A 26,587-nucleotide genomic window follows, 5' to 3' on the forward strand; every position below is an offset into this window, starting at 1 on the left:
AGCAATTGAAAGATCCTAAGATCCCTTACATCGCCCGAAAATGGCAGAAAAACCACAACCTGCAGACTTTCTTTCAGGTTCTTTTTGTGCTTTAGAAGCTGGGGAAAGGGATATTGAACCTGAATCAGCAACCTTATTCTGTTGAAGATTTTCTTCTCCTGTATCACCATTAGGGGCACGCTTCTTATCTTCTCGATTTTCTGCAGCCACTGGCTGCCCAGTTTTTGGATCCACAAGGTGTAAATCATCCCATATGCGGCCTGAAGAGCCTTGTCTTCGAAATGAAACAGCTGATCTCTGCAATGTTGTCATTGATCACTGCTTCCTCAATTGATTAATTTTTCCTCTCTTTCTCTTCTCACTTTATGGTATGATCTTTTACCTTCGTTTTTTTTAACTAACATAACTGGTTTTGGTTTTTGAAGTTTTTATTGTCCCCATAATTGTGGTTTGCTTGTTGGTGCTGGAGAACTTATGTGCGGCTTATTTTTTCATCAAATGCCGTTTACAGCTGCAATGAGTCTCACAAGATGAAGAAAATCCCATTTCAAACACAACCCTTTTCTATCCCTTGAATCAAGGGAAGTTAATTTTGGAGGTTGGTAAATGCTATAATTGCATGCTAACAGATATTTTTCCTTGAAACTTAGCTACTTTTAGCTAGCGGCCATAATATCAAAATAGCATTCATTGCAAGGTTTAGAGGCATTACCTTATAAAGATAGAAATTTTTATTCGGATTTAATAGCCGACAAGTGAAGTCGCATGAATGAATGCGTTTGATTTTGATTGCTTAGCAAGTTTCATAATGTCTCATAATTGTTAAAACCCATAAAGTTTAATGGTTTTGTTGATGACATGAACAAAAAGACAGCCTTTGCTTACACATCACAAGCTCCCATGATTTTTCTCACTACAAAAAAAAAAAAAAAAAAAAAAAAAAAGATACAAAATACAACCCAATGTAAGACAGCATCCACAAATATTCATGGAAGCATTCAATAATCAAAAGATTCATCCAAAAGTTCAAATGATTGTGAACTCATCTCACTGTCCTTACTTAAGATGGCATCCACAAATGAACTCGAAGAGGATGAAGCAGCACTCGCGCTTTTGCTCACTTGATTTGCATAGCTAGTTGTACAGTTGGATCCCGCGGAACCGTGATCATTTTTGCTAGTAAAGTGGCAGCCGAATGTTTCATTTCGTGTGAAAGTTGAGTTGGGTGACGACAACATCCGCTGAGGCCCCAGCTGCTGTTGTTGCTGAAGATCGACTGATAAGGAGGTGTCACAAGCAAGAAATTCACTCCAATTAAAGGGAGACGAAGGCGTAATTTGCGCATGAGATTGTGGTGAGTTCAGTTGTGATACAGCACCAGAAGATGATGAAGAACAAGAAGAGGCAACTTCAGTTAAAAAATGTGGCTGGACTGGAGCATGAAACTGAGCCATGTAATCCCATAATGGGTTGTCGTAGCTTGTATTTTGAACTCCATTTAGGACCAAATATGGTTCTGGTTTCGACATTAATGAGTTGTTAATGCATTTACCGAAATGGTTTCCAGTGTTAATTGAGAGGCCACTAATATTGCCATAATCAGAAAAGATCTGGGAAAAAGGCTTATGAGTTATAGGATCAATTCCCAATTTCATTAGCTTCTTTTTCAGCTTAGTGTTCCAAAAATTTTTCACATCATTGTCTGTTCTTCCGGGCAGTTGTTGAGCAATTAGAGACCATCTGCAAAAACAAGAGTCATCCAACTTGTACTTACAAATAGAAAACAGAAACATGCTGTTTTGACAATTGTACATCAATTTGGAAGTTAAAGTTTGTTATTGTGACACAAGATCTTCTAGAAAAAGTAATAATAATAAACAAAAAATAAAAATAAAGTCTTCGAGATCACTTGAAGCTCACCTGCTACCAATGGCTTTGTGAAGATTAATTATAATCTCTTCTTCATGAGGAGCGAAGCTGGCATGTCTAAGGTCAGGCCTCAAGTAATTAGTCCATCTAAGCCTGCAACTTTTCCCACATCGATTGAGTCCTGAAACCAAACTCCAACATGCCAATTTTGTTAAAGAGAAAAGAGTGAAGTTTCTTGGAATGCAAGATAATACAGAGGGAAGAGGAAGAATATTTAAAATGAACCTGCTTTCTTGGGAACCAAGGTCCAGTTACCAGTTCCATGGTTGGCAACATGAGCAAGTAGTTTTGCATCTTCTTCTGGTGTCCAAAGACCCCGCTTAACATTTGATTTATCGCAACAAGGAGGCCTCCCCATGGATGAAAATGGCGGGGTAAAGAGAGAAATGACGATTGTGGTGATGATGGAATTGAAGAATTATGTAATGGTGATGTAATTGAAGACCTATTGCAACTACATTTTAAGGGAGAAAATGGAAGGTTTATTTAGTGAACAAGAGGCAAGAAAATCATGCAATTGGCTTCCAAATTAGCAGCAATTGCATGATTATTTTTCATCTTCTTGGAAAAACTGTTTAATGAGACATCACAAAGTAACGCTTATTCTCATTCCCTCTTCAGGTGCATTTTGGGTGATTACATGGTTTTTTTTTTTTTTTTTGGGGTGGTGGTGAGGTATATTGATTATTCTCTCAAGTTTCATAAGAAATGCAACTCTCATGACACTTGGCCGCCCTTGAATAAATTTTGACACAAAATATTAGCTTGAATTAGTAATTTTTTAACACTTTTTAAATAGGGTTTATGCTTATGAAATTTGATTAAACGTAGAAATTGCTCACTTAATTAAACAGTTATTTTTTATTTGAAGTTCTTTTGTCCAAAACTTGATCATCTGAATTCTATATAAACATAATTTTTGTCAATAAATTTACAAAATGGCTTCAATTTTTTTCCGTGAACAGAGAATGCTCAAAGCTAAATAGAAAATTCACATTTTATGTTGAATTTGAGATAAAATTTCGAATATGAAAATTTTAATTATTTTTCTACACGTTTTTATTTAATTCATTTAGTTAAATAACCAGGTCGTCCGTGTTTGGTCTGAAAAAACTGAAGACATAATCTATATATATATATATATATATTATATCCTTACAGTTTAATCAATCACCAATAATATTGATGCGATGTCAACTATTGACATGGTAGTATCAAGCCACGAGAATCCTAAAGGAGAGATAATGCAATTGTTTTTTGATTGCATTGCCATAAACTATTTAACTCAAAAATGTACTATCGTGTTTGTGCTTAGATTTTCAAACATGTGGCAAAAGCTTCAGAAAATTCAGACCAAAAAACGGCAAGAACAATCTAGAGGTATTATTGTGACAGTCAACTATAGTAAATCGATATAGAAAGTTTGTCATGACATCTGATAATACATGCTCCCCAACTGGGATTCGATGCTATATACAAGTTTTGAAAGATTAGTCCATCCTCAGTTGGGAGAGAACCAGGGAGCAAAAACTGGGAAGAGGACCTCCTATGAGGATACTGATGATGGCTTGCATACCTTGCAACTCTTCCTACAGTATCCGCGACTGCTTTTAGATCCCACCATATATAGAGGGTTCTTTTTACACTCACCCGCCTTCGCCCATACAACACAGTTTAAATCCTCATCAACACAATCATCATTTTCTGGTTCCTTCTCTGGTTTGTCAAAGTTTCTGACATGGATCCACTTGGTTGCAGACCATTTCTCACCCTCAATGACAGGACAGCTCCCGTGCAAGCTGGTTGAATCCGTAGATGCATCAGGATGAAGACTGAAGAACAACAAGGCATCACCCTTCATGGGTTTCACTGAAAGTTGACACAATTCAAATTTAATCAGACAATAACGAAGATTACATTCAGGGAACCGAAATGATATACATTAAAATGACAAGAAAAATAGCATATCATCGAAATATTCATGTTTTCTTCAGAATTTTACTAATATATCATTCTTAAATTTGAATATATGATTAGATTGATTTAATTATATAGATAAACATTCACACATGCAGTGACGATTCATAGCAAAACAAGAAAACTCCAAAGGTTCATCTAAAAACCTGCATAGCCCCTTCTAGCACATTCAGACCAGTTACCATCCCTTGACTGAGAAACCTGCAGAACAGAAAAAGCCCAATCTGTATGAGATATGATGAAGAACAGGGATGTTTGACAACCACCAAGATAGGGAAGAGGGGAAAAGAAAAGTGCATTGAAGAATAATAAAGCCACAGGCAATTACATACTTCTGAGTTGGGAAAGACAGTTTCACCACCCTTCTCAACATGAGACAAATACATTAACACTGTAGCAATTCGATGACCACCTAGCTGTTGATTCATTTTGTCGCGAAAAAAATCAAAATGTGGCTCATACTTTTGACCATGCTCATAGTGCAGTATTTGCATGGCTTCCCCATTTTCTGATCAGAAAGACCAAGTTCGAGACGGTTGAAACAAAATTCCTTCAGCATACATTATTAAAAAGTAAAAAATCAGCCGCTAGTGGGTAATGGTTATACCTGGTGGAAGAAAAGTCCATGCAGCGATCCTGGCCTCAATACTGGCTACTATCTCATCCTTCAAAGATTAAACAAACAAACATCATATAATTGCTAAAGTGCACAAACAAGAGAGTTCATCTGCTTACAAAAAAAAAAAAAATTCTGAAATACAAAGATCTGAATCAATGTATTCAATTGCAGCAGTAATCATCAATGTGCCATCTCCAAGATAAGCTTCAGGATAATGCAAGCACCAAAGTAACTATTATGCATAAAAACATATAAAAGACGAAACAAATCGTGGATTCATGGTTAATAGCTCCTACTAGAATTATGTCATTCATCTCCAAAATTCAGAAAAAGCAATAAACCAAAAATTTCCGCAGAACTTCTCTATTGCTTATATCCTAGAAGTTAGATCAATAATGACCCTTTGCAAACCACAACCCCAACCTACCTCAAAGAAAAACTCCAATCTGTTCACTGTTACATGCAACAAATAGATTGCTGTCGATAGCACTGAATCATTTAAATAACTGAAAAAATTTCCATAATCAAAGAGGAAAAAAAAACTATGTACCAACCTGAGCTTTGCTAAGAAACATGCCAGAACTCGTTCGAACTTCACTCGCTATACTCTTCCCAGATTCATTATCAGCAACCATTGACTTCTCAAGCTTGTCCTTTGCCTAGTCCATCAAAATAACACAAACCCAGAAGCAAATCATGAAAATAAATCATTTGCACCAACCCACAAACTATTTTCAGATCAAGACAATTTTTTTTTTCCTCCCTCGGATTCATAACACAGTTACAACTTAAAATGAAAAACAAAATCAAACTTTACAATAGATATTAAAAATTCTATGAATAACATATTGAGCCTAACCAGATCAATAAGATGATCACACTCCTCATCTGACAAAAACCCTTTATATATAAAAGCCCTGCAGAATCAAAATCAATACAAAGGCATTGAATTTTCAATACAAATAAATACCCGTCCTAAAAAAGCAAATTTTGACTCCACAAAATGAAATTAAAAAAGAGAACACAAAAAAAAAAGGCACCTGGGATTCCATGAAAGCTGAGTTACACGTGAAGGATCAAACGTAGTACTCGTCTTCAACCTCAGCACCGATGTCTTTCTGAAAAATCCCACAAGTAACGCAACGAGATCAAATGTAAATTGCATCTCAGATTAACAAATACATGAAAAATAAACATATAGTTATACGTATGGAGAAGAGATGGGTACTTTTCTTTGTCGCTGAGCCAACCGGGAACCTTGACAGAGCCAGATGGATCAGGGAAAATAAGGAGGAAACAAAGAGAAAGTGCAAGAAAATAACAAGCACCCATTTGGAAAAATCTGTTTTTGATTTCGAAGAAAACAAAAATGATGAAATGGGGGTTTGTTTCAGCTGTGATTTTATTTTCAGTTCAACGTGCTATGTGTGTGGTTTTGGTTTTTGGAGAACAGTCTTTCTTCTCTTCCGCGTGGAATTTTTCTTTCAATAACACTTTTTTTTTTTATTGTTATTATTTTTATTACAGTTTTGGTCTTTATGGAATTTTATGGTCTCATTTTTAATTTTTTTTAGATAAGTTTTATGGTCTCATTTAAGATAGTTTTAATGGGCGCCCATGGTTTCAGTTTCTGTTTGTTTTTTATGTTTCAATGTCAAAAGGCCGTTGCTGTTGTTTCCTCGTTTCTGGAAGCTTCTTCCTTGCGGGAAAATATTTTTCTGCAGAAAGAAAAAAACAAATTAAAATTAAAATTCTAAATAAAGATTTGGATGCCTAGCATTATACGTCTTATCAAATAAGTTCATTCGTACCAACGAGGTCGTGGTCCAGTGGTGCCAGGGGCTAGGCTTGGTAGGGCGAACTACGGTTCAATCCCCGCACGCACGTTGGGAGGAGTTTAAAACCTTAACCCCGGGACGCGCTCCGAAACCGGATTAGTCGGCCCGCTGGGTTCGGATACCGGTTGGTTAGCACCAAAAAAAAAAAATAAGTTCATTCGTTTGCATCATGTTGAGCTTATGATGCCCTTATATTTTGGTTTTGGTTATCGAAATTCAATTTTATAAGGAAATTTTTTTTTAATTTTCACGAAAATGTAGAAGAAAACCACTCGACAATAAAGAATAATTTATAATTTTTTATTAGAATTGTTTCACTAGTTTGCCAACGCAAGAACTATGTTCTATCATTTTCTGTAGATTTCTATTAAAATAACGATTACTGTTTCTTCATATGTATCCACTTGGGATATAAAAGCAAAGAAAGAACAGAAAAATTAAACTACAAAATTGTTTTTCTATAGAAATAGAAAAAAAAGTCTTGATTTTTGAAGTATTATTCTATAGGCTTAATGTGGTACGTTCGTCGATCAATGAATGTGTGTGTCTCTATTTAATTCTATGTTTTTGTGTTATAAGTGATAAATAATCTAATACGTCACTTTATAGCTGAATCTCCTCATGTTATGAGAACATATTAACATAATTTTCCTTTAAAGAAGAGAAGTTTGAAGAGATTAATGTTCAATATTCGGCCAAAACAACATACATAATTAAATGTGTCTATGTCTATTTCGTCCTTTGGCTCAGGAATGTATGACATTGATACTTTAATTTTAATTTATTTCTTAATTAATTTTGTGCCAAATTAATTAATTAATCTTAACTAAGATAAATATGTATGTACGTACATGTGTACAAGGATAATTATGGAGAATGCATGGGTGTTATAATTTATAATTATGATTTATTTTTGGGTTCAAAATGTTTCAATTCTTTATTCAACTGTCATTGAAATATCTTAATTTTAATATGTTTAAATACTGAATTTTAAATATGTTGAACCTCACATACTCTTGTATAATTAAAGAGTAAAAGATTATGTAAAAGATACCAATAAATGAAATAGAAATTATTATGTCAATTTCAACATGCTTTAACTACAGAGTTTTGAAGTGAAGATTATTATATTGTTTTGAAAATCAATTGCTTATCACAGGATGGACATTGAACTATTTAGCTCCATCCTTTTGTAGTTCTAAGAGTAGTGGCTTTTCCCTTTTGAAATGCGAGTGGAGAATAGACATTCCTCCTCTGTGACGGGTTATTTGTCTGAGCATGTACTTCACATAATTTAATATAATAATGTAAGTCCCAATCATGTATATCTGATTATAATTATCAGTATAATATATCTATTATAATAATAATTGTTGTAAATATTTGTGTAATTCAGTATTACGATGTTTAATCAGTATTAAAAAAAAAAAAAAAAAAAGAGTAGTGGCTTTTCCTTATACGGCCAACAATCTCCCCTCATCGATACCCTAAAACTCGATTTGTCCTGCGCCATTATGACGTGGGCCACACACAGCCTTCGCCACCATGATGCTAGCCAAGAATTACTTCATCTTCAGCTTGCTTAACTACAGAATTTTAAAATAAAAATTGTCATATTCCTCTAAAAATCAATTGATGACCCAAAAAATTGTACATTAAGCTATTTACCTTGATCCGTTCGTAGTCCAAATCCTAAAGTAGTCGCTAGGCCAACAACGATATATTAAACTACTATCTGTATTAATGCCCTTAACTTTTCGGAAAGCTTCGCTTGCAAAAGATGCAACGGGAATAACAAGTGAAAGTTTAAAAATTTAATCAAGGTCATATTTGAAAATTCCATTGAAGTGCTAAATACTTTATGTGAAAACGCACAATACTTTTCTCTTAATAAATATTGCGTCGCAGCGTTTCTTTAATTTTATATATTTAAATCTTCTCATTTGATTCAATCAAATAAGATATATTGTAAGCTATTAAAGAAATTTTCTGTCTAATCTAAACTAACAAAATTGTAAGCGAGACAAAATTAAAATAATGTCAAAAGAATGCGATAAATAGCTAATATAATTTGGGTCTTAGGAGCATGGTCTTCAGGTCTCCATAACATTCAAAATTAATTAAGCACATAACTAACGACGTGACCATTATATATATCTATTGACCGTAATAACATACATTCAAAATCTGTTAGTACTCTTAATCTCTTTGGTTAAATCTCATTTCACGAGTAGGAAGAACATGATACTTGAATAGCACTGTAAATTAGATAAGATATATTATTATAAACAGAGCAATTAGTCTCTAGCAAGCTAGCAGCCCATGATTTTGTTAGCAGCAAGCTTAGCAGGTTTTTCAACAACGGTGCCATCATTCCCCGCCAGCGCCCTATACTTATCCTTTCTCGTAAAACTAGTGCACTCGTAAGACAAGCTTGTGGCGATCAATCTTTGAATGTAATTAGCAACATCATGGCTCGATTTCCCTGCGCTGCATGTAAGTTCATATGGCAATTTATTCAAAAACGTAACCTCATAAGCCGGGCTAGGGTTCATGAAAAAGTAAAAAGGATCCATTCCTTTCCACCCTCTGGCTGTCGTCCCATGAAACATGCTCATTCTATTCGACATAGCCACCGGCACAACCTCGTCAGTTAACTCGGCGAACAAAGCTGAGAACCTAAGCAAGAACGGCTCCCTGCATGTTGTTCCTTCAGGGCATATCACTAGGTCACCTTTCTCTAGGAGTTTTTCTATCATGGAGGCGTCCGTGGCGCGGTCACGGGTGAGGCGGACGGTCTTGATGGGGGAGATGATCTCGGAAAGGCGGGATAGGGAGTAGGTGACGGCGGGGATGGGACGGCCTAAGGCGGTGGAGAGGAAGATGGGGTCAAGTAGGGTTCTGTGGGAGCAAATGAAGAGGACACCGGTTTGCCCGCTGGATTTTTGGGCCGGAGGAGGAGGTGTTCCCTTGATGTAGACACGTACGCCGAGAGCCCAGAAGGCGTAGTAGACGAGTGGCATGGGAAGGAGTGCACCTGCGGCCATGCGGAGGCAGGCGAGGAGGAAGCCCACGGGGATCCAGAGGATGGTGAGTAATGCCATGAAGGGTGTTGGTTTTTGGACTAGACGACCGTCGTGAAAGACTATTGGTTTTGGTAGCTTGTCCTGGCTTACGGGGTCCACTTTTGGGTTTGGTGGGACCATGTAGCTCTCCTGCATGCATTCACAAAATTTGCGATTAATGATTTTGATTAAGTAGTGATCACTTAGTGGGTGTGATGCTCAAAGAGTTCATTTTAACCATTATAGTTAGAAATGATATAAATGATCTTTTTGATGTGCATGCATGGACCTACCGATATTCCAAAGATTGTAACCTAGATTATGGCTTTTTCATAAAATGACGCTAGATATAAAATAAAGAAGTATTTTTACTTTCTCTTTCAAAATGTTTTTACAAAATTTAAACTTTTTGAAGGGTGTTTTTCATTGAATTAAAATTCTTTGATATTCGGCTTGTTTAAAAGAAAAACACAAACATGCAGATTTACTACTTTTCAAGTGTTTTCACACAATTAAAATGATAATTTTTCAATCAAAAACTTATTTTTTTTCTATTTTTTCATAAGCTAACGATAAAATAATATTATTTGGTGAAAGTCTCAAAACAAGCACGCATAGACATATATCTACACTATTGTTGCCAAGTACTTGTATTAAAGACAATCAAATAAACACCTAAATAAAATCGATGCACGCTCATGCACACTAACAAAAAATATTAGTGTTAGATTAGAAATCAAACCTTGCACAAATTCAGGAACAGAGAATCAGTCTTCCTATCACCAAGACCAATATCAGGCATCTCCTCATCATCACCAAGCATCTTCATCAAAGCACCAGCTTTGTTCTTCCCCACAAGCACACCAGGACTCTTCACAAAACCAGTAGATCTCCCTTTATACACACAAATTTCGGTCCCAATCACCATGTCAGCCCCCAGAAAGTCCTTCAAAAACGCCTCCACCATAATCCTAGGGTTTGCCGTGAGTACGCACCTCCTCCCACAGGATGAAAACACGCGCCAAGTCTCCGGGTGCAAGTCCCCGGAGTAAAACTTGGGCAACACAGCTCGCGCCACCGACTCGATACTGGACACTTTCATTCCGGAAAACGTTACAAATATCAGCACGCGAATGCCGGCGGATTCGGAGACGTAGTAGTACAGAAATCCGGCTAAGGGTGATAATAAAAGCAAAAGAAGGAGTCTTAAGACGCCACCGACTTCAAAGGCGACTAGAGCAAAGTATGGAAATGAACTCCGGCCTCTAAGCAGGGTTCCGTCCATGTCAGCGACAACTGTATCTTTTTCACGTCCAATTGATGCACATTTGTCTATTGTAGGGAAGTTAAAGCTATCGCCATAATCCAACTCTTCTGGTTTCGCCATTGCTATATATTAAACTTGAGCTAATAAAACTTGTGTATTTTTGTTAATTTGCTTTAATTTGTGGGTTTGTTATGGGATATTATATAGTTTATATAGAGAGGAGTTAATTGGAGTGTGGACAAATGTTTGTGTTTATGAGATCAATGCATGGTGGCGCCGAGATTTCCAAAAATACTTACAAGTGTTTTCAAAGTTTCTATTGTTTTTCTTTGTAATGATTTGAACCAAATCTCTTTGAAATATCCGATGCTTGTGTAAGCTGTTTCTTAGGAAGAATCGAAGCTTAAAGTATGTGGGAAAAGAAGAAAGTTATGTTATGTTTTTGTTGGGATTGATACTGGTTCTTACGCAATACAGGCTAATTTTGAAAAATAAATAAATAAAGGATTTGAATTGATATTGATTCAATGTTGAGCTTATCATTTTGTTAATATTTTTTTTTAAAAAAATTAGTAGTTATTGAATAAGTATATAAATATAATACAATATTAATTATATATTGTTATAGATGTAGATATGGTAATTAAAAGATTATAAAGAGTTGAGTACAATTCAGTTCAGCACTTAATCTAAATCTAAAAAATTAAATTAAATATTGAACATTTGAATATGTCATTTCTTAATGAAAGAAAGATAAAAAAATCTAAATCAGTCATGAATTTAAATGTGACCTAATTTATTTTTTTTCCAAAAAAGGAAAAAAAACATACTTGTTGGCAACTCAGGACTTTTTATCACATTCTTCATCTCATAAAATTAAAACCTAACATGCCTTGTATGCATGAACAAGCTTAAGTTTGCGCTTCAAACTCAGAAGGCGTCAAGGAATTAATTAATAATCCAACCTTACGCTTGGTAAGAATTAAGTTATTGCTTTGATCCGATCATCCAATTAATCGATTTAAGTATTACGTTTAATTAATTATATTAATTTCTCTAGAATTTTATCAGAATCATTACATATATTCATTTTTTTTAATCCATTTCATATGTTGCTTACTTGCTTCTACATTAGATAAATGAGAGACAGAGAGTAAAGCATAGACCCAATTAAAATCTCCTTCGTTAACCCCGCCATAGTTTTTGTCACGTTTCCTCCTCGAAAATGATCATTTGGGTCCCACCTTTTTATTTATTTATTTTTTTGCCCTTTTTCATTTTTTTTAATTGGGACTTAGGCGGCGTTTGTTTTTTTGTTTGAAATCTGAATAGATCTGAATTAGTCTAAATTCTGAATAGGTCTGAATGTCTGAATCTGAATAATATGTTTGTTTTTTCGTCTGAATCTCAAAAAATAAATATTAAGTTGTTTGTTTTTTTCAACTTAAAAAGCTGAAAATATGTACTTTTACATTTGTATCCTTATTAAATTTGAATATCAAATAAATAATATATTAAATACCACAATATTTTAACATTTATAAGTAAAACTATATTCAAGTGAATACATAATTATTTTAGAATTTTAATATATAAAATACCATAAATTTTAAATTTTACAATATATAATATAAGAAAGACAAAACATGGATATTTTTATGTGGGGTAAATATCTATGGGTGAGTTTTGGGATAGACATGAAAAATAAATTATAAAACAGGGATATTTTTGACATTAGCAAGTAATTGACTTAATTCAGATTTCTCCATTAAGTAAAAGTCAAAAAAATTAGCTTATTTTATTAAGTCAAAATTATCTAAAAAGTCTCATTAAGTTATAAAAACAAACACCTCTAATTAACTTAATTAATTAAGTTAAGTCACTTTAAGTCATTAAGTTAAAAAACAAATGTCACCTTAGTCTTTCCTTTTTCATTCAGTAATTAATTAGTAAAAAAAATGAAATATAAAGCTTTGATGTTGCAATCTGGCCAAAGTAAAGTACTCTGCGTTTCAGTATGGGACCAAAATCATATGTCACATTCTCAATATCTTATTTTCTAAACCCTAATTGACAAAGACAGATGAGCTTTAATATCTATGAAGTGCATGTTGATTAATTAATTAATCACTTCCATAATTTTGATGCCTTGTGCGGCACTTTTTCCCAATGCATCCATAAGAAACTGGATCTACATAATTTGGGCGTGAGGTACAATAATGAAACGTATCTAAATAGATTATTCTAATAATCTAATTTGTTTATCTTTGAAAAAACAATTTGTGATTGAGACTTGTTCAATTGGTAACAAGAAGAGCATACACTTGTGTTGTGTTTTATTAATTAATTAAGGGAAATATGAACTTTAAGGAGTATCAAGATAGTAGGAAGTATGAACATCCCACAAAAGAGGAATAGTTCAGCTTGTTGTTTATGCCCTCTCGGGAAAAATGAAAAAAAAGAAGAAAAACTTGTCGTTCTTGCCAATAATTTAAGATTAATTGATTATGCAAATGGAACGATTTGATCTTGAATTGGGACCCGTGCCTTTACCGACAACAGTTCTTAAACTAAAATCTGTGAAATGTTGTTTCTAAATGCAACCCATTTCACTCGAAAAAGAATTTTCATTCATCTTAATCCATACTTGTAGAAAGTAAAAAATGTTTTTGATGCTATGAGGGCATGTTTACCACTAGACTATAAGGTTAAGAGTGTGTTTGGAATTGAGATTGATCAGTTGTAACTTAAAAGGTACAGTACTAAAGTGTTTGGTAAACATTAACTGCTATACCTTAAAAGTTATGTTGACATGATTTTTCACTTGTTCATAAAAAATTTATTATATTTTTAATAATTTTATTAAAATTATTATTAAAATTTTATATTTATTATATATTATTAATTTTTATTTCATAGTTACAATTTTTTTTTCCACAGCAGCTGTAACTCAATCCTAAATAGCTCCTAAGTATCATACGAATTAAAATATAAATCAAAATCATTGTCCTTGATTATAGGCTGTAATTGTATAATATTGTCTACTTATTGGATGGAAGAATGTGAATTACTAATAATGTTTATTTATTAAAAATATAAAAAATTAAGAATGAATTTTAAATGAGGCCCATAAATTTAAGAATAAAGAATGAAAGTTTTATTTTTACGGGAAGATAAGAATGGAAGTAGATGAATAAGAATGGAAAATTTACATAAGTAATAATAGCAATAAAAAAAGTAACAATGTACCTCATAGCTTAAACACTTGAAGTTACATGTATGTAATTTACAATCCTCTCACATAAATAGTGAGTGGACTCACACCATTCATTATTCATATAAGAGGGTTATAAGTTATAAATATTTAACTTAGCATTAGCCTAAACACTTTTATATTATTGACTTCCTAACTATTTGAAGATACTAAACTGTGGCTACGGTGCCCAAGCTGGATCCTGGATTCTATAACAAACATCTCCCGTCATCCCACCATCCGATTTTCTTTTGTTTAGTTTCTCACTCCACATCCAACCGCATCCAACGGCTGATGCTGCAGTCTGTGGCTTACAGATTCTGTAAGCTAGTCAAGTCCTTCTATGGGAGCTCAATTTGATTGCCATTTTATTCTGACAGTTCTTACCAACTCATGAATCTTGGGATTGACAAACAAAGTTGTCTGATATGGGCTTCCGTTTCAGTGTCTTTAGAGCTCTTCTACAAGCGAAGGATGATTTGAATGAACATGTGTTCTACTGCAACTCATTCATTAATAAATAGACAGCAAATTTGAATAGAGCTTCATCAAGAGCATCAATAGTCAGTAGGCCATATATATAACTTGATAACTTTTTCAAACATTAAAAAATTAGATCCGGTTATGGTGAAATTACTCCATTATAAAACATTGTTAATAACCACGCAATTATATTAATAATTTATTTTGTATTATTTATCACTTTTATGGTGTGACTGTAAGGCAGTAATCTACATTGGAGACAATTTCAAGTTTTCAATCTTGAAATTGCTAACATTAACTATTGTGAAGCAATTTCATTGCTCAATCTGTCAATTTTCAGTGCTTTCGAATTGATACCAATCAGCAACAGTGGACAGTAAATACTAAGTTTGTGGGTATTAAATGCAAAACCCTGCAGTTAAAAGAGAATTTTCAGCGACTAAGTTTACGCAAATCTTTGTGAGACATCATTGTCATTTACAATTTCACACTCAGTTGCCAAGAAAGAAACACACAACACTAAAAGTGAAAAGTAACATCTTGAAGAAAGCCTGTTCACTGCAAAAGAATAAAGTACTTGGCCACGTTTTCTTTCTTTTTTCTAGTGAAAAGCAAAGCACTTGCACTTCATATAACCAAGCACCACTAGGAAACAATTGAAGTAACCAGAATCCAATACAATGAAAAGAAAATTCACAAAAGAAAATATCAAAATGAAAGCGACATCACATTTTATCGACGGATGCATCCACAATTCTCCACAACTGTAAAACTTTACTATGAGTTGTCTAGTGTCGAATTTCATCTTTTTCTAAAGGTCATTTGCAGATAAAGTTTAAGAGAATAACTGGGTGAGTTCAGGAGTTGTTTTGCTAAGGGAAACATATGGAAAGAGCTTAAGACCCACCATTTGAAGGACCACAGTGAGGAAAGACAAAATCACAACAAAAGTGGCTTCAATTTTTGGTCTCTTTTGGGAAGTAAAGGAAAGCATGTTTCATCTTTCAAGCGGATTGCCAATCCTTACAAGCAAGCAAACTAAAGAATCAAATAATCACAGACAATGTTGATTCAGAAAAGGATAAAATCTTTAAAGGAGATAAGATTTCATTAAGAACATGAGAATACACAGCAAAAATTTAATTAAAACCTCAAGAATAATCAGTACATTTTCGCAGCCAAAGTTCACTAGAAAAATTCAAAATCTAAGAAAGGGCCTGAAGACCTATCCGAGTCTGTAGCTCCTTTGTCATTTTGAGGTATGGGTGTCCTCTGTTTGTGATTTATAAATGAGAGATCAACCGGTTTTGGAATTTCTGGAGGGTGAGTGCTGCGAATCAATGCCCAGTTAACACTTTCAAAGAAAGGATGCTGTTTAATCTCTGTGGCACCTCTTTTGAACCCTAATCTCTTTGGTGGGTCCTTAACAAGGAGACCCCGGATTAAATCCTTAGCAGCAAAACTGATTGACGATCCCTCTGGAAATTTTAGGGGCTGACCTACGACATTGAATAATGTCTCCCTGTTTCCATTACCTTTAAATGGTGTTCTTCCAAGCAGTAATTCATAAAAGAAAATACCAAATGTCCACCAATCAACAGCACTTCCATGGCCATCTCCTCTTATTATCTCAGGAGCTAAGTATTCATGGGTCCCAACAAATGACATGGAGCGGGCACTAGTTGGTTCTGCGATAAGTACGGGAAGAGAATCCGAATTTGTGAGACTTGTTTTTTCACTTTTCACCTTTGTTGTCTTGGACTTGAGGAAACGAGGCTTAAAGCAAGATGGTTGTAAGCAAGAAGGCTCCACACAAACAGGTAATTTGCAGGCTGGATCTATGCATGATGGCTGAATACAGTAAGAAGATATTCTGCAAGCTGGGTCATCGCTGGACTGAACAAGCTTAGGACTTACAAAACATCTTAATGACAAATCAAAGTCAGAGAGCATTATGTGACCATCCTCCCTCACCAACACGTTTTCAGGCTTTAAATCCCTGTAAACCACACCCATCATGTGCAGATACTCAAGTGCAAGAAGCACTTCAGAAGCATAAAACCTGCAAAAATTATCACAAATTAATCATAACTTTGAATGTTGAAATGTTTACTGATGGAATTAGAGCAATACTCACCAGGCAGTGTGAATCAATTGGGAGAAACCAAAAAAAAAAAAAAACAACATCCACAACAGTGTAAGTGCTATACTAGGTTATTACTAATCTTCTTAATGCCTTCAGCCATAGGCTACACTGTTAATTTCCTACTAAAAAACGTAATGTGACTGGAAAAGAGAAACCAAAAACTGATGATTTCGGTAAATTTACAAAGCCCGGCTTGAAGAGGTGCACCAACCGGACTGTTAGATGGATACTAGAACATTTCTGTTCAAGTGTAAGAAGATAGATTTTCTTGTACCAACAAAACTAGACCATTCATTATCATCAAGTAAAGATTTGCAAATTGCAAAATTATCCTAAATTAACACTCATATTTCTCGCTAACAAATGTAAATCAAATTGACGAACAGATCAAGTTAAAAAAAAAAAAAAAGAGCAACTTCAAACTCGGGTACCAAGAACTGACCTTGTTGCTTGTTCCGAAAAATGCTTGCCGGGCTGGCGCTGCCGGAGAGTATGAAGGTCTCCACCGCTACAAAACTCCATCAACAAGCAAGAAAACTTGTCAGTCTCAAAATGTGAGTACAGGGTAGGCAAAAATGGATGATCCAACAAGCTTAAAATCTCTCTCTCAGTTTGTGCTCTCATCAACTTCTTCCTCCCAGCTAACATACCTTTATCCATCACTTTCATAGCAAACAAACAACCCATGTCTCTCAATTCAGCCAAGTATACACTCCCTATATCACCACAACCAAGTTTCTTCAAAAGCCTAAAATGTCCCAACCCCAAGTCCCCATCTTTACTTTTCACACATTGCACTGCATCCCATTTCATGTCATTGCCTTTGTGAGGTTTCGAAAGGCAAGCACTCCTAAAACTAGCCTCATTTGCGTCACCAGTACTTAAACTACTCTTTCCACTCTCTTCTTCACTATGAGCAAGACAATCAACACCCTTTTTGGCTTCAATAGTGGCATTGCTCAAGTTACTACTCACACTAGTATCAGACCCAGAAACAGTACTACTGCTACAAAAACTTACGCTATGCATGCTGATACTAGTTACAGACTCAGTGTCATAATTTGTAGCGCTATTGAGTTGCTTATTCATGCTTAAGACACTATGGTGCGACTGTTTGATGAAATGCCTAAAAGAAGGAAAACTTTTTTTTTTTTTTTGGGTTAAGAATTGAGGAGGTCAAGGTTGATATGACCGAGGTGGTCAAAGTGAGCGAGGGAGACGCGGGCTTATAACACAAGGAGGGTTAAAACGGCATTCAAATTTGAAATGTGAGTTGTGTTTGGGGTCATTTTTTTATTTCTCTCTCATTGTGTACAGTGTCCAAGAATGTGTTACAGCTTGGAGACAAAACAAAGCACAGGCCACACAGAGAAAGAGAGAGAGAGAGAGGAAGAGAGAAGACCCAATTCACGAGGAAGACAGAAGCCATTCAGATTTTCTAAACAAAGATTATATAAAACAAACAAAACACTAACCAACACCGTTACTCTGGTTTTTAGAAGGATAAGATAATACGGTGTTTCAAAATTCTCATGTGAGGATTCCTGCTCTTGCGTGCCTTTTATTGGCAACGTTAGCAACTCTATTATATGTACAAAGACCATTTTGGACAATAAAACCCTTTAAGTAAAATAGTATTTACTGTGGACTGTGATAGACATGTACGGTCGGCCAACCTGCTATCTCACTGAGGAGAATATTGTCTAAAATGTTCTAATTTCGCTACTAAATTCGGCCTAACTGTTTGAAATTTGATGCGTAAGCCTTGGTTTCATCTTATAATACATTAAATATTAGTTTCGTATCAGTGCATGAATCAATAGAATTTATGTGTATACACTTAAAAGATGAAGCCCTCTGATACTGCTGCTGGTATGCTTGGCAGAAATTACATAACACAGAGACCCACTTGAGGCAGGGGTGCCATAATCATATTTGTTCACAGTATGAGCTGACCATACTGATAGATATATAATATTTCATTTTACTACTTATGCACAATTGATAGATATATGATGCTTTAATGATGAAATGCCAAACCTTGTTTAAGTTAATTTAAAAAAAGAAACACCGATGATACTTACAAGTCATCTAATGTTTTACATTTGGCTGTAAGTGCTTATTTCCCTTCCCACAAAGCAATTCCATATTGTCCATTGTTTAAACTTGTACTGCAAATTTCAGGTGAGTTTCTTCATTTTTCTTCCGAGAGAGGATAATGATGATTACCATATAATTCTGGCATTTACTTTTCTCCAAAGATTGCCCACATCAAACCTTGAAGTGCAATCAAAGAAGAGACAGCACTTAAAATCTTTACTTCCAATTATATATATACTTTCTAAATATTCACCCCTTTCACCCAATTGCACTCAGAGTCACAAGTCGCCATGAAGTTGCGTGCTGCTTTCTTTCTTTGCCTGCTTTGGCATTTTATGCTATCTGGTAAGTTTATTGTATAGTTTTTCTTTTTTCTTTTTTTTTCTTTATTTAAGGACTACTACTATATGGTTTAAATTAAATGTGATTTTGTGCAGGGCAAGTACAATCACGTGATGTCACATTTTATGTGCACAACAAATGCCCCTTTCCGATATGGCCAGCAACTGCTCCTAATACCGGCCATCCGGTGATAGCCGATGGAGGCTTCTACCTCCCCTCCGGAGAGACTGAAATCATCTCTGCCCCATGGTCCTGGAGCGGTCGAATTTGGGCAAGAACAGGCTGCAATTTTGCCTCCAATTGGAAACCAGCATGTGAAACGGGTGACTGTGATGGAAGACTAGCGTGTAGTGGCCTAATAGGCACACCACCGGCCACATTAGTTGAAATTACACTGGCAGCAGATAGAAACAAGCCAAGTTTTTATGATGTGAGCTTAGTTGACGGCTATAACCTTCATGTAATGGTCACAACAAGGCAAATATCAACAAAATGTACAATCAACGGATGCCGAAAAAACATGAATATTTTCTGCCCACCAGAACTGCAGGTTTTGAACGAAAATAGACAAGTCGTGGCTTGCAAAAGTGCATGCTTGGCCTTCAATCTTGACTCATTTTGTTGCAGAAATGAGTTTGGTACTCCCGACAAATGCAAGCCTAGCTTGTACTCAAAGATATTTAAGGATGCTTGTCCTGCTTATTATAGCTATGCGTATGACATGCCTGCACCTTTGGTAAGTTGTGTTTCAGGAGAATTTGTGATCACATTTTGTCCTTCTGGATGGGGTGAAGGTGAGAGCGAAAGTGAAAATATTGCCTCTACTTCCATATAGTGTGTGTGTGTGTGTCTGTTTTCTTCTTTTTTTTTTTTCAAGTGTATAATTTGCTGTCATTTCTTATTTGATGCTTAAAGCTTAGTTCTTATCCTAATAAATTTGTACTTGGAAATTGTAAGTTCTATTGGTATTAAGCTTAGTTTCCACCTACATGTATAAATTACCTCTCATTTCTGAGAAATTCTAGAATACATTATAGCTTTCTAAGTAAACTTAACACCGATTTTTTTTTTTTTTTTTAAATCAAGAACATTGCTGAAAAAGCACCTCACTGATATCCTGACTGATTACAAACCATTTTCAAATGGCGGGGAAGGGTGAACTGAGAGCTTTCTCAGGTCACACTCGGCCCATTTGAAAATATTGGGCTTCAACAGCCCAACATTGAAATCCATTGCCAAGAGGCTTATCCAAGTATCGGAACTAGGGTTTTTCAGACACATAAATCCCGATAGCTGTCTATATAATAAACATGCAAGAAAAATCATCATCAACGGCACGACGACGGTCTCTTTCTAATTCTTTCATTGGAAATCCAACACCTATACCCGAAATTTCCTCTCTACTATTATCCGCTTTGTTTTTTTTTTTTTTTCCTTTTCCAATTTTATTGAAATCATTTGGTCCGTGCTTCTTTCTGATTTAACCGTGACCGATGATCTTATATTGAACTTTTATTTTTTGGTATTATTATTATTTTTTTAATGTTCTTTTTTGGAGGTGAATAAATAAAGTGATGGCTCTATGATTAAATGCCTAATTACGGGCAATATACGCTATTCCGATGTCAAATATGAGCAGAAACTTCCTTTGAATGAGGGCTTTTACTTTATTTGGTCTTTATCATTTTTATTTTATGTTTTTGGTTTCATTTCGTTTTCTCTTCCATGGCTGTGAATTTATCTTGCAGAAAATTTCACTCAAATTCAAATTCAATGTCGAGGAATTCCTGGACATAAAACTTGATATTATATCCTTAAAATTAAATCATACTGATAGTTCCAAATTTGTAATTCAATTTGCAGGCAATCTCTATTTCATTAAACAAATCAGCTGATTTATACTAGTATGATATTTAATGTATAAAACCAAGGCAAAAATACCCAGTAAGTTGTGGTCTGTAACGACAAAAAGCAATTGAAAAGTTGTAAATTGATAAGACTGAATTGCATTTAAAACATAAATTGGCCAGGAAAAAAAGTTGCAAATTTGACGTGTATTTGAAGTTGAGGTCTTGATTGAGCATTTGATTGTCAAGAATTTGGGTGCACAAAGTAGAGAATCGATGCATGGTTGGCTCTGCGTTGAGTCCACCATCTGAAATGGTAATCAATTTCCAGAGTTAAAGAGGTAATTTTTCTCTTCATTATTGGTTTTTCATTTCTGGATATGAGGTAACTTTTATTGGTTAATGTTGATTATTGGCTTGAAAATGATACAACCAAAAATTGTTTCTAAGACACTTCAGTACTGTACTTGACATATTTTGGGAGTAGAAAAATGAAATTTCCCAGTGAGATTCAGGGCTTTCTTGGAAGATTGATATCAAGAAAACAGGCTTATTGGAATCTGTCCTCATGTTTTGAATGGAACGCGCTTGCTACAACCTAAAATCCTGTCATTCTTATGTTCCCATTTGGACATCAGTCTCACAACAGGTGCTGGCGCAGTTCCATTTACTGTTTTTATTTTTATAAATAATATCGATTCTGGTATTCTGATTAATGCGATACATTGCATCACCAGTCTACTTGTATGAGCTGACATTTCAAGTTTGCGTTAGGTCAAGTTATTGAAGCTTCAATTGATAACAATATTATGTTATGTTATTGAACTCCATCAAAGAAAGGGGCATTTTTTGAAAAAAGTTTTCTGAACTGGGTTTGTCCAGTTCCTCAATTTTCAGAAACACCTGGAACTAATCTTATGAGTTGCAATTTCATCTTGTCGGTGCCTCTTCTGTTTGCTTAACTCGTTTATTTATTTTTTTATCTTTTAATTGTTTCTTAGAGTTGACTCGTCTTTCTCATGGAGTCATGGTCCCATTTGGGCATCAGTCTTACAGCATCTGCTGGTGCAATCCCCTCTACTGTTTCTATGTTTATATAATATGAAATTTTGTTAGTTTGATTAATTAATGGAAAAACATTGCATCACATGTCTATTTGAAGGAGCTAACTTTGAAGAGACTTTTCGGGTGTGTTAGATCAAGTCAGTGGAGATATTTCTCCCTCTTTTTTTTTTTTTTGTGGTTGTAAATTTTCTGAACTGGGTTTGCTCAGTTTCTGACTGATTAGAAACGGCAGGAACTATTCTTATGAGCTGCATTTTCTCAATTTTATTTTTATTTTCTTCTTTTGTTTTTTATTTAAAAAAATCACCCTATAGATGTTGACCTTGCGGCAATTGCTAAGTTACAACATAGGAGCCCCCTAAGTTACGTTTAACGTAGCTTACGCCACACACAGCAACAGTACCACATTGGTGGGACCCGCTACTGTTGCTGTGTGTAATGTAAGTTACGTTAAACATAATTTAACACTGGCCTACAACATAACTTTCAATTGACCTAAAAATAATTGTCCATGAACTCCTAGTTGTTCGACAAGCAACTTAAGAAGGACATCTAACCTTTGCTAAATAGGAAAGGAATGGAGGTGGAAAAAAAGTTTAAGGTTTTTGCCGTCCGATTACAACCTTTCAATTTTATGGCATGCCGCTTGACCATCCATCATCAGCAACAGGTTAAAAAAAAAAAAGAATCAACATTGACTTTGATTTTCTCTGTTCTTCTTAGCTAACTCCTATTTAACTATATTAGAAGTCACCCAGAAACTTACCATGCAATGATGTGTAGCCTTGTATCTTAATCAGCAAGGCACAACCTTGACTCTTAAGTCTTTGCGGAAGCCACTCAGAAGAAAACAATTAGGCAATGATGGGGATGGCTTCATAGCCGTGATCAGCAAGCCAAAACACAATATATAAGACCCTTCTCCACACTAACCTTACAGAGTTTATATACTAGTTTTGTCTAAAATAGCTAGAGAGTAACGTAGCAAAATGGTGACTACTGGAGAATTGTGGGCGACTCTAGGCTCAGTTATGGCGAGTGTCATGTTTGCATCAGCTATATTCAAGCAATACTTTCCATATCAACTTCAGGGCTATGTTGAAAAATATAGTCAAAAATTGTTTCGGATTCTGTATCCTTACATAGAAATGACATTCCATGAATTCTCCGGTGATCGTCTCAAGCGCAGCGAAGCCTTCTCCGCCATACAAAACTATCTCAGCACCACTGCCTCTTTGCATGCTACAAGGTTTAAGGCTGATGTTGTCAAAGACAGCCAGTCTATAGTCCTTAGCATGGATGATAGGCAGGAGGTCACAGATGAGTTTAAAGGGATCAAAGTTTGGTGGGTGTTGGGTAAGAATATTCCTAAGACTCAGTCGTTTTCATTTTATCCAGCGACGGGTGAGAAGAGGTATTACAGGCTCACATTCCATAAGAGTCACCGGGAACTCATCACCGGGCCCTATGTTAACCATGTGTTGGCTGGAGGAAAGGCTATCACCGTGAAGAACCGGCAACGGAAGCTGTACAGCAACAATCCTAGCAAGAATTGGTATGGCTGGAGATCAACAAAGTGGAGCCATGTCTTTTTTGAGCATCCTGCCACATTTGACACGTTGGCAATGGAGACAAAGAAGAAGGAAGAGATTAAGAAGGACCTCAAGAAGTTCAGCTAGGGGAAAGAGTACTATGAGAAAATTGGGAAGGCTTGGAAGAGAGGCTATCTCCTTTATGGTCCTCCTGGAACTGGCAAATCCACCATGATTGCTGCCATGGCTAATTTTTTGAACTATGATGTCTATGATCTGGAGCTTACCACAGTCCAGGATAACTCGGAGCTGAGGTCTCTTTTGATTGACACCTCAAGTAAGTCGATCCTAGTTATAGAGGATATTGATTGCTCTCTTGATCTCACCGGCCAACGCGAGAAGAAAAAGGAGAAAGACGAGGACAAGGAGGAGAAGAATCCAATTGAAAAGAAGGAAAAAGAAGATGGTGGGAGCAAGAAAAGCAAGGTTACATTATCCGGGCTTCTGAATTTCATTGATGGCCTTTGGTCAGCTTCTGGGGAAGAAAGGATTATTGTGTTCACTACAAACTACGTGGACAAGCTTGATCCTGCGTTGATCAGGAGAGGAAGGATGGATAAGCACATTGAAATGTCCTATTGTTGCTTTGAAGCATTCAAGGTGCTAGCCAAGAACTATTTAGATATTGATTCGCATGAACTGTATGCAGTGATTGAAAGTATGCCGGCTGAAACCAACATGACTCCTGCTGATGTTGCGGAGAATTTGATGCCCAAGTGCGATGAGGATGACACAGAGACTTGTTTGAAGAATTTGATTGAAGCTCTCAAGGCGGCGAAGGAGGAGGCAATCAAGAAGACTGAAGAAGAAGCACGGTTAAAAGCAGAGGAGGCGACAAAGAAGGCTGAGGAAGAAGTGTGGTCCAAGGCAGAGAAAGAAGAGAAGGAAAAGCATGCAAAAGAAAATGAAACTTCATCTTCTTCTGCGAAAGAAAATGGGTTGATTGCTAATGCTAATGAGCATGTAATATTCATAAGTTAGCCCAACTGTTACACGTTTCAGCTTCTGCAATTCTGGAAAACAGTTTCCAGATTTGCAGCAGCCACATGTTACGATTTTTAATAATTTAACCATAAGGAATAAAACTACGAAATTAAACATGCAAGCATAGGAGACATAGATCTATTGATAAAAAAATCGCCATAATTTTTAAGAATGTGTGACCTTACAGAAAATTTTCCAGAATTGAGAATCGCTACCGAAAATCAAAATTTTCCAGCACCAGTAACCCAACTTCGAAAACCCATAACAATTTGCATACTCAGACGATTCCAACACAAAACCTATCAATGGAAAGCTTAGGATGTCTAGTTCTATGATATGTAAGTATATTCACGTGATTCTAAATAAAGAAAACGATTTCAAGCAAGGAATAGAGATTGTTAATATCATCACAACATAACAAACACACATATATTACCCAAATCATACTACAAGTAATTAAAGGCAAACAATTCATAAAAATAAATCATATAAGTTTAAGAAATATTTAATACCTTAAGGCAAACACTAAGAAAAGAAGTTATAAAACTTTCTTTTCCTTCTCCAAAGACTTATGTTTCTTTCTTTTCTTTCTAAGATTTGTAACCGTGTAGAAAATAAAAGACGGCTTCTTAAAAAGATAGCTTCCTCTTAAATACTTGGTAATTAATAAATATTTTTTTATAAAAACTAATAACTTAAGTAACTTATTTAAAGTAATTTGATAAATTTTACTCACACACAAACACTCAATAATAACTATCCTACTTAATTTAATAAGGTAAAAGAAGAAAAAATAAAAAAATAAAAGTAGACGTTACAAAACCTGTCTTTCTTATGTTCCCATTTGGACATCAGTCTCACGATAGGTGCTGGCGCAGTCCATTTACTGTTTTTATTTTAATAAATGATATCGATTCTGGTATTCTGATTTATGCAGTACATTGCATCACCAGTCTACTTGTATGGGCTGACTTTTAAAGTTTGCGATAGGTCAGGTTATTGAAGCTTCAATTGATAAAAGTATTATGTTATGTTATTGGACTCCATCAAAGAAAGGGGCATTTTTTGAAAAAAGTTTTCTGAACTGGGTTTGTCCAGTTCCTCAATTTTCAGAAACACGAGGAACTAATCTTATGAGTTGCATTTTCATCTTGTCGGTGAATGTTCTGTTTGCTTAACTCAGTTTATTTATTTCTTTTATCTTTTAATTGTTTCTGAGGGTTAACTTGTCTTTCTCATGGAGTCATGGTCCCATTTGGGCATCAGTCTAACAGCATCTTCTGGTGCAAAATCCCCTCTACTGTTTTTATGTTTATATAATATGAAATTTTGGTAGTATGATTAATTAATGCAAAAACATTGCATCACATGTCTATTTGCCGGAGCTAGCTTTGAAGAGACTTTTCGTGTGTGTAGGATCAAGTCAGTGGAGCTCTTTCTCCCTCTTTTTTTTTTTTTTTTTTGGTTGTAAATTCTCTGAACTGGGTTTGCTCAGTTTCTGACTGATTAGAAACGGCAGGAACTATTCTCATGAGTTGCATTTTCTCAGTTTTTTATTTTTATTTTCATTTTCTAATTGTTTCTGAGAATTGACTGCTGCTCGTTGTATTATTTTTAATTTTTATTTACAACATAACTTTCAATGGACCTAAATGTAATTGTCCATGAATACCTACTTGTTCGACAAGCAACTTAACAAGGACATCTAACCTTTGCTAAATAGCAAAGGAATGGAGGTGGAAAAAAAGTTTTAAGGTTTTTGCCGTCCGATTACAACCTTTCAATTTTATGGCATGCTGCTTGACCATTCGTCATCAGCAACAGGTTAAAAAAAAAAGAATCAACATTGACTTTGATTTTTTCTTTTCTTCTCAGCTAACTCCTATTTAACTGTATTAGTAGTCACCCAGAAACTTACCATGCAATGATGTGTAGCTTTGTATCTTAATCAGCAAGGCACAACCTAGTGCAGTTGTGTCTATCTCCACAATATATTACAGAATGGATCAGTTTTAGCGGATCTAATGTTTGTGTATGCTATTTTCAAAGCTCACTTCCCATATTGCCTTTGGGGCTATGT

General features: G+C 35.3%; 5 protein-coding genes, 1 non-coding gene and 1 pseudogene across 6 annotated transcripts; 3 read left to right on the forward strand and 4 right to left on the reverse strand.

The window, feature by feature from the left end:
- Positions 1-308: 308 nt before the first annotated feature.
- LOC102607462 (transcription factor MYB35) lies at positions 309-2,877 on the reverse strand. The gene is made up of 3 exons (XM_006482598.3): positions 2,155-2,877; positions 1,921-2,050; positions 309-1,740 (listed from the first exon to the last, which is right to left on the reverse strand). The coding sequence occupies exons 1-3, from the start codon at positions 2,285-2,287 to the stop codon at positions 999-1,001; spliced, it is 1,005 nt and encodes a 334-aa protein (XP_006482661.1). The 5' UTR covers positions 2,288-2,877; the 3' UTR covers positions 309-998.
- Positions 2,878-3,292: 415 nt separating this feature from the next.
- On the reverse strand, positions 3,293-6,050 carry LOC102612484 (probable prolyl 4-hydroxylase 6). Its single transcript, XM_052443386.1, has 8 exons — positions 5,754-6,050; positions 5,566-5,643; positions 5,385-5,442; positions 5,080-5,184; positions 4,514-4,571; positions 4,239-4,414; positions 4,053-4,107; positions 3,293-3,798 (listed from the first exon to the last, which is right to left on the reverse strand). Exons 1-8 carry the CDS (start codon positions 5,855-5,857, stop codon positions 3,476-3,478), a joined length of 957 nt encoding a protein of 318 aa, XP_052299346.1. The 5' UTR covers positions 5,858-6,050; the 3' UTR covers positions 3,293-3,475.
- A 2,488-nt stretch (positions 6,051-8,538) lies between these two features.
- LOC102612787 (glycerol-3-phosphate acyltransferase RAM2-like) lies at positions 8,539-10,850 on the reverse strand. Its single transcript, XM_006482450.3, has 2 exons — positions 10,171-10,850; positions 8,539-9,578 (listed from the first exon to the last, which is right to left on the reverse strand). The coding sequence occupies exons 1-2, from the start codon at positions 10,813-10,815 to the stop codon at positions 8,676-8,678; spliced, it is 1,548 nt and encodes a 515-aa protein (XP_006482513.1). The 5' UTR covers positions 10,816-10,850; the 3' UTR covers positions 8,539-8,675.
- A 4,663-nt stretch (positions 10,851-15,513) lies between these two features.
- LOC102613092 (serine/threonine-protein kinase D6PKL2) lies at positions 15,514-18,160 on the reverse strand. Its single transcript, XM_006482451.4, has 2 exons — positions 17,020-18,160; positions 15,514-16,493 (listed from the first exon to the last, which is right to left on the reverse strand). Exons 1-2 carry the CDS (start codon positions 17,664-17,666, stop codon positions 15,620-15,622), a joined length of 1,521 nt encoding a protein of 506 aa, XP_006482514.1. The 5' UTR covers positions 17,667-18,160; the 3' UTR covers positions 15,514-15,619.
- A 644-nt stretch (positions 18,161-18,804) lies between these two features.
- LOC102613385 (thaumatin-like protein) lies at positions 18,805-20,070 on the forward strand. Its single transcript, XM_006482452.4, has 2 exons — positions 18,805-19,022; positions 19,115-20,070. The coding sequence occupies exons 1-2, from the start codon at positions 18,968-18,970 to the stop codon at positions 19,852-19,854; spliced, it is 795 nt and encodes a 264-aa protein (XP_006482515.1). The 5' UTR covers positions 18,805-18,967; the 3' UTR covers positions 19,855-20,070.
- A 525-nt stretch (positions 20,071-20,595) lies between these two features.
- LOC112498692 (small nucleolar RNA U54) lies at positions 20,596-20,680 on the forward strand. The gene has a single exon (XR_003066111.1). It is a non-coding gene; the product is annotated as a small nucleolar RNA U54 (small nucleolar RNA).
- A 2,225-nt stretch (positions 20,681-22,905) lies between these two features.
- LOC102613678 (AAA-ATPase ASD, mitochondrial-like) lies at positions 22,906-24,628 on the forward strand (annotated as a pseudogene).
- Positions 24,629-26,587: the final 1,959 nt, after the last annotated feature.

The sequence above is a fragment of the Citrus sinensis genome, chromosome 6 (genome assembly GCF_022201045.2).
Source record: "Citrus sinensis cultivar Valencia sweet orange chromosome 6, DVS_A1.0, whole genome shotgun sequence".
Taxonomy (NCBI): domain Eukaryota; kingdom Viridiplantae; phylum Streptophyta; class Magnoliopsida; order Sapindales; family Rutaceae; genus Citrus; species Citrus sinensis.

Coding starts and splice junctions, on each gene's coding strand:
- LOC102613092 (XM_006482451.4), bottom strand. CDS start 17,666: ATGAATAAGCAACTCAATAGCGCTACAAATTATGACACTGAGTCTGTA. Junction 16,494..17,019: donor TTTTCGGAACAAGCAACAAG/GTCAGTTCTTGG, acceptor TAATTTTTGCAG/GTTTTATGCTTCTGAAGTGC.
- LOC102612787 (XM_006482450.3), bottom strand. CDS start 10,815: ATGGCGAAACCAGAAGAGTTGGATTATGGCGATAGCTTTAACTTCCCT. Junction 9,579..10,170: donor TGTTCCTGAATTTGTGCAAG/GTTTGATTTCTA, acceptor GAATGCATGCAG/GAGAGCTACATGGTCCCACC.
- LOC102612484 (XM_052443386.1), bottom strand. CDS start 5,857: ATGGGTGCTTGTTATTTTCTTGCACTTTCTCTTTGTTTCCTCCTTATT. Junction 4,415..4,513: donor ATGGACTTTTCTTCCACCAG/GTATAACCATTA, acceptor CTTTCTGATCAG/AAAATGGGGAAGCCATGCAA. Junction 4,108..4,238: donor CTGTCTTTCCCAACTCAGAA/GTATGTAATTGC, acceptor TCTGTTCTGCAG/GTTTCTCAGTCAAGGGATGG.
- LOC102613385 (XM_006482452.4), top strand. CDS start 18,968: ATGAAGTTGCGTGCTGCTTTCTTTCTTTGCCTGCTTTGGCATTTTATG. Junction 19,023..19,114: donor TTGGCATTTTATGCTATCTG/GTAAGTTTATTG, acceptor GATTTTGTGCAG/GGCAAGTACAATCACGTGAT.
- LOC102607462 (XM_006482598.3), bottom strand. CDS start 2,287: ATGGGGAGGCCTCCTTGTTGCGATAAATCAAATGTTAAGCGGGGTCTT. Junction 2,051..2,154: donor CTTGGTTCCCAAGAAAGCAG/GTTCATTTTAAA, acceptor GTTTGGTTTCAG/GACTCAATCGATGTGGGAAA. Junction 1,741..1,920: donor CACAAAGCCATTGGTAGCAG/GTGAGCTTCAAG, acceptor TTGTTTTTGCAG/ATGGTCTCTAATTGCTCAAC.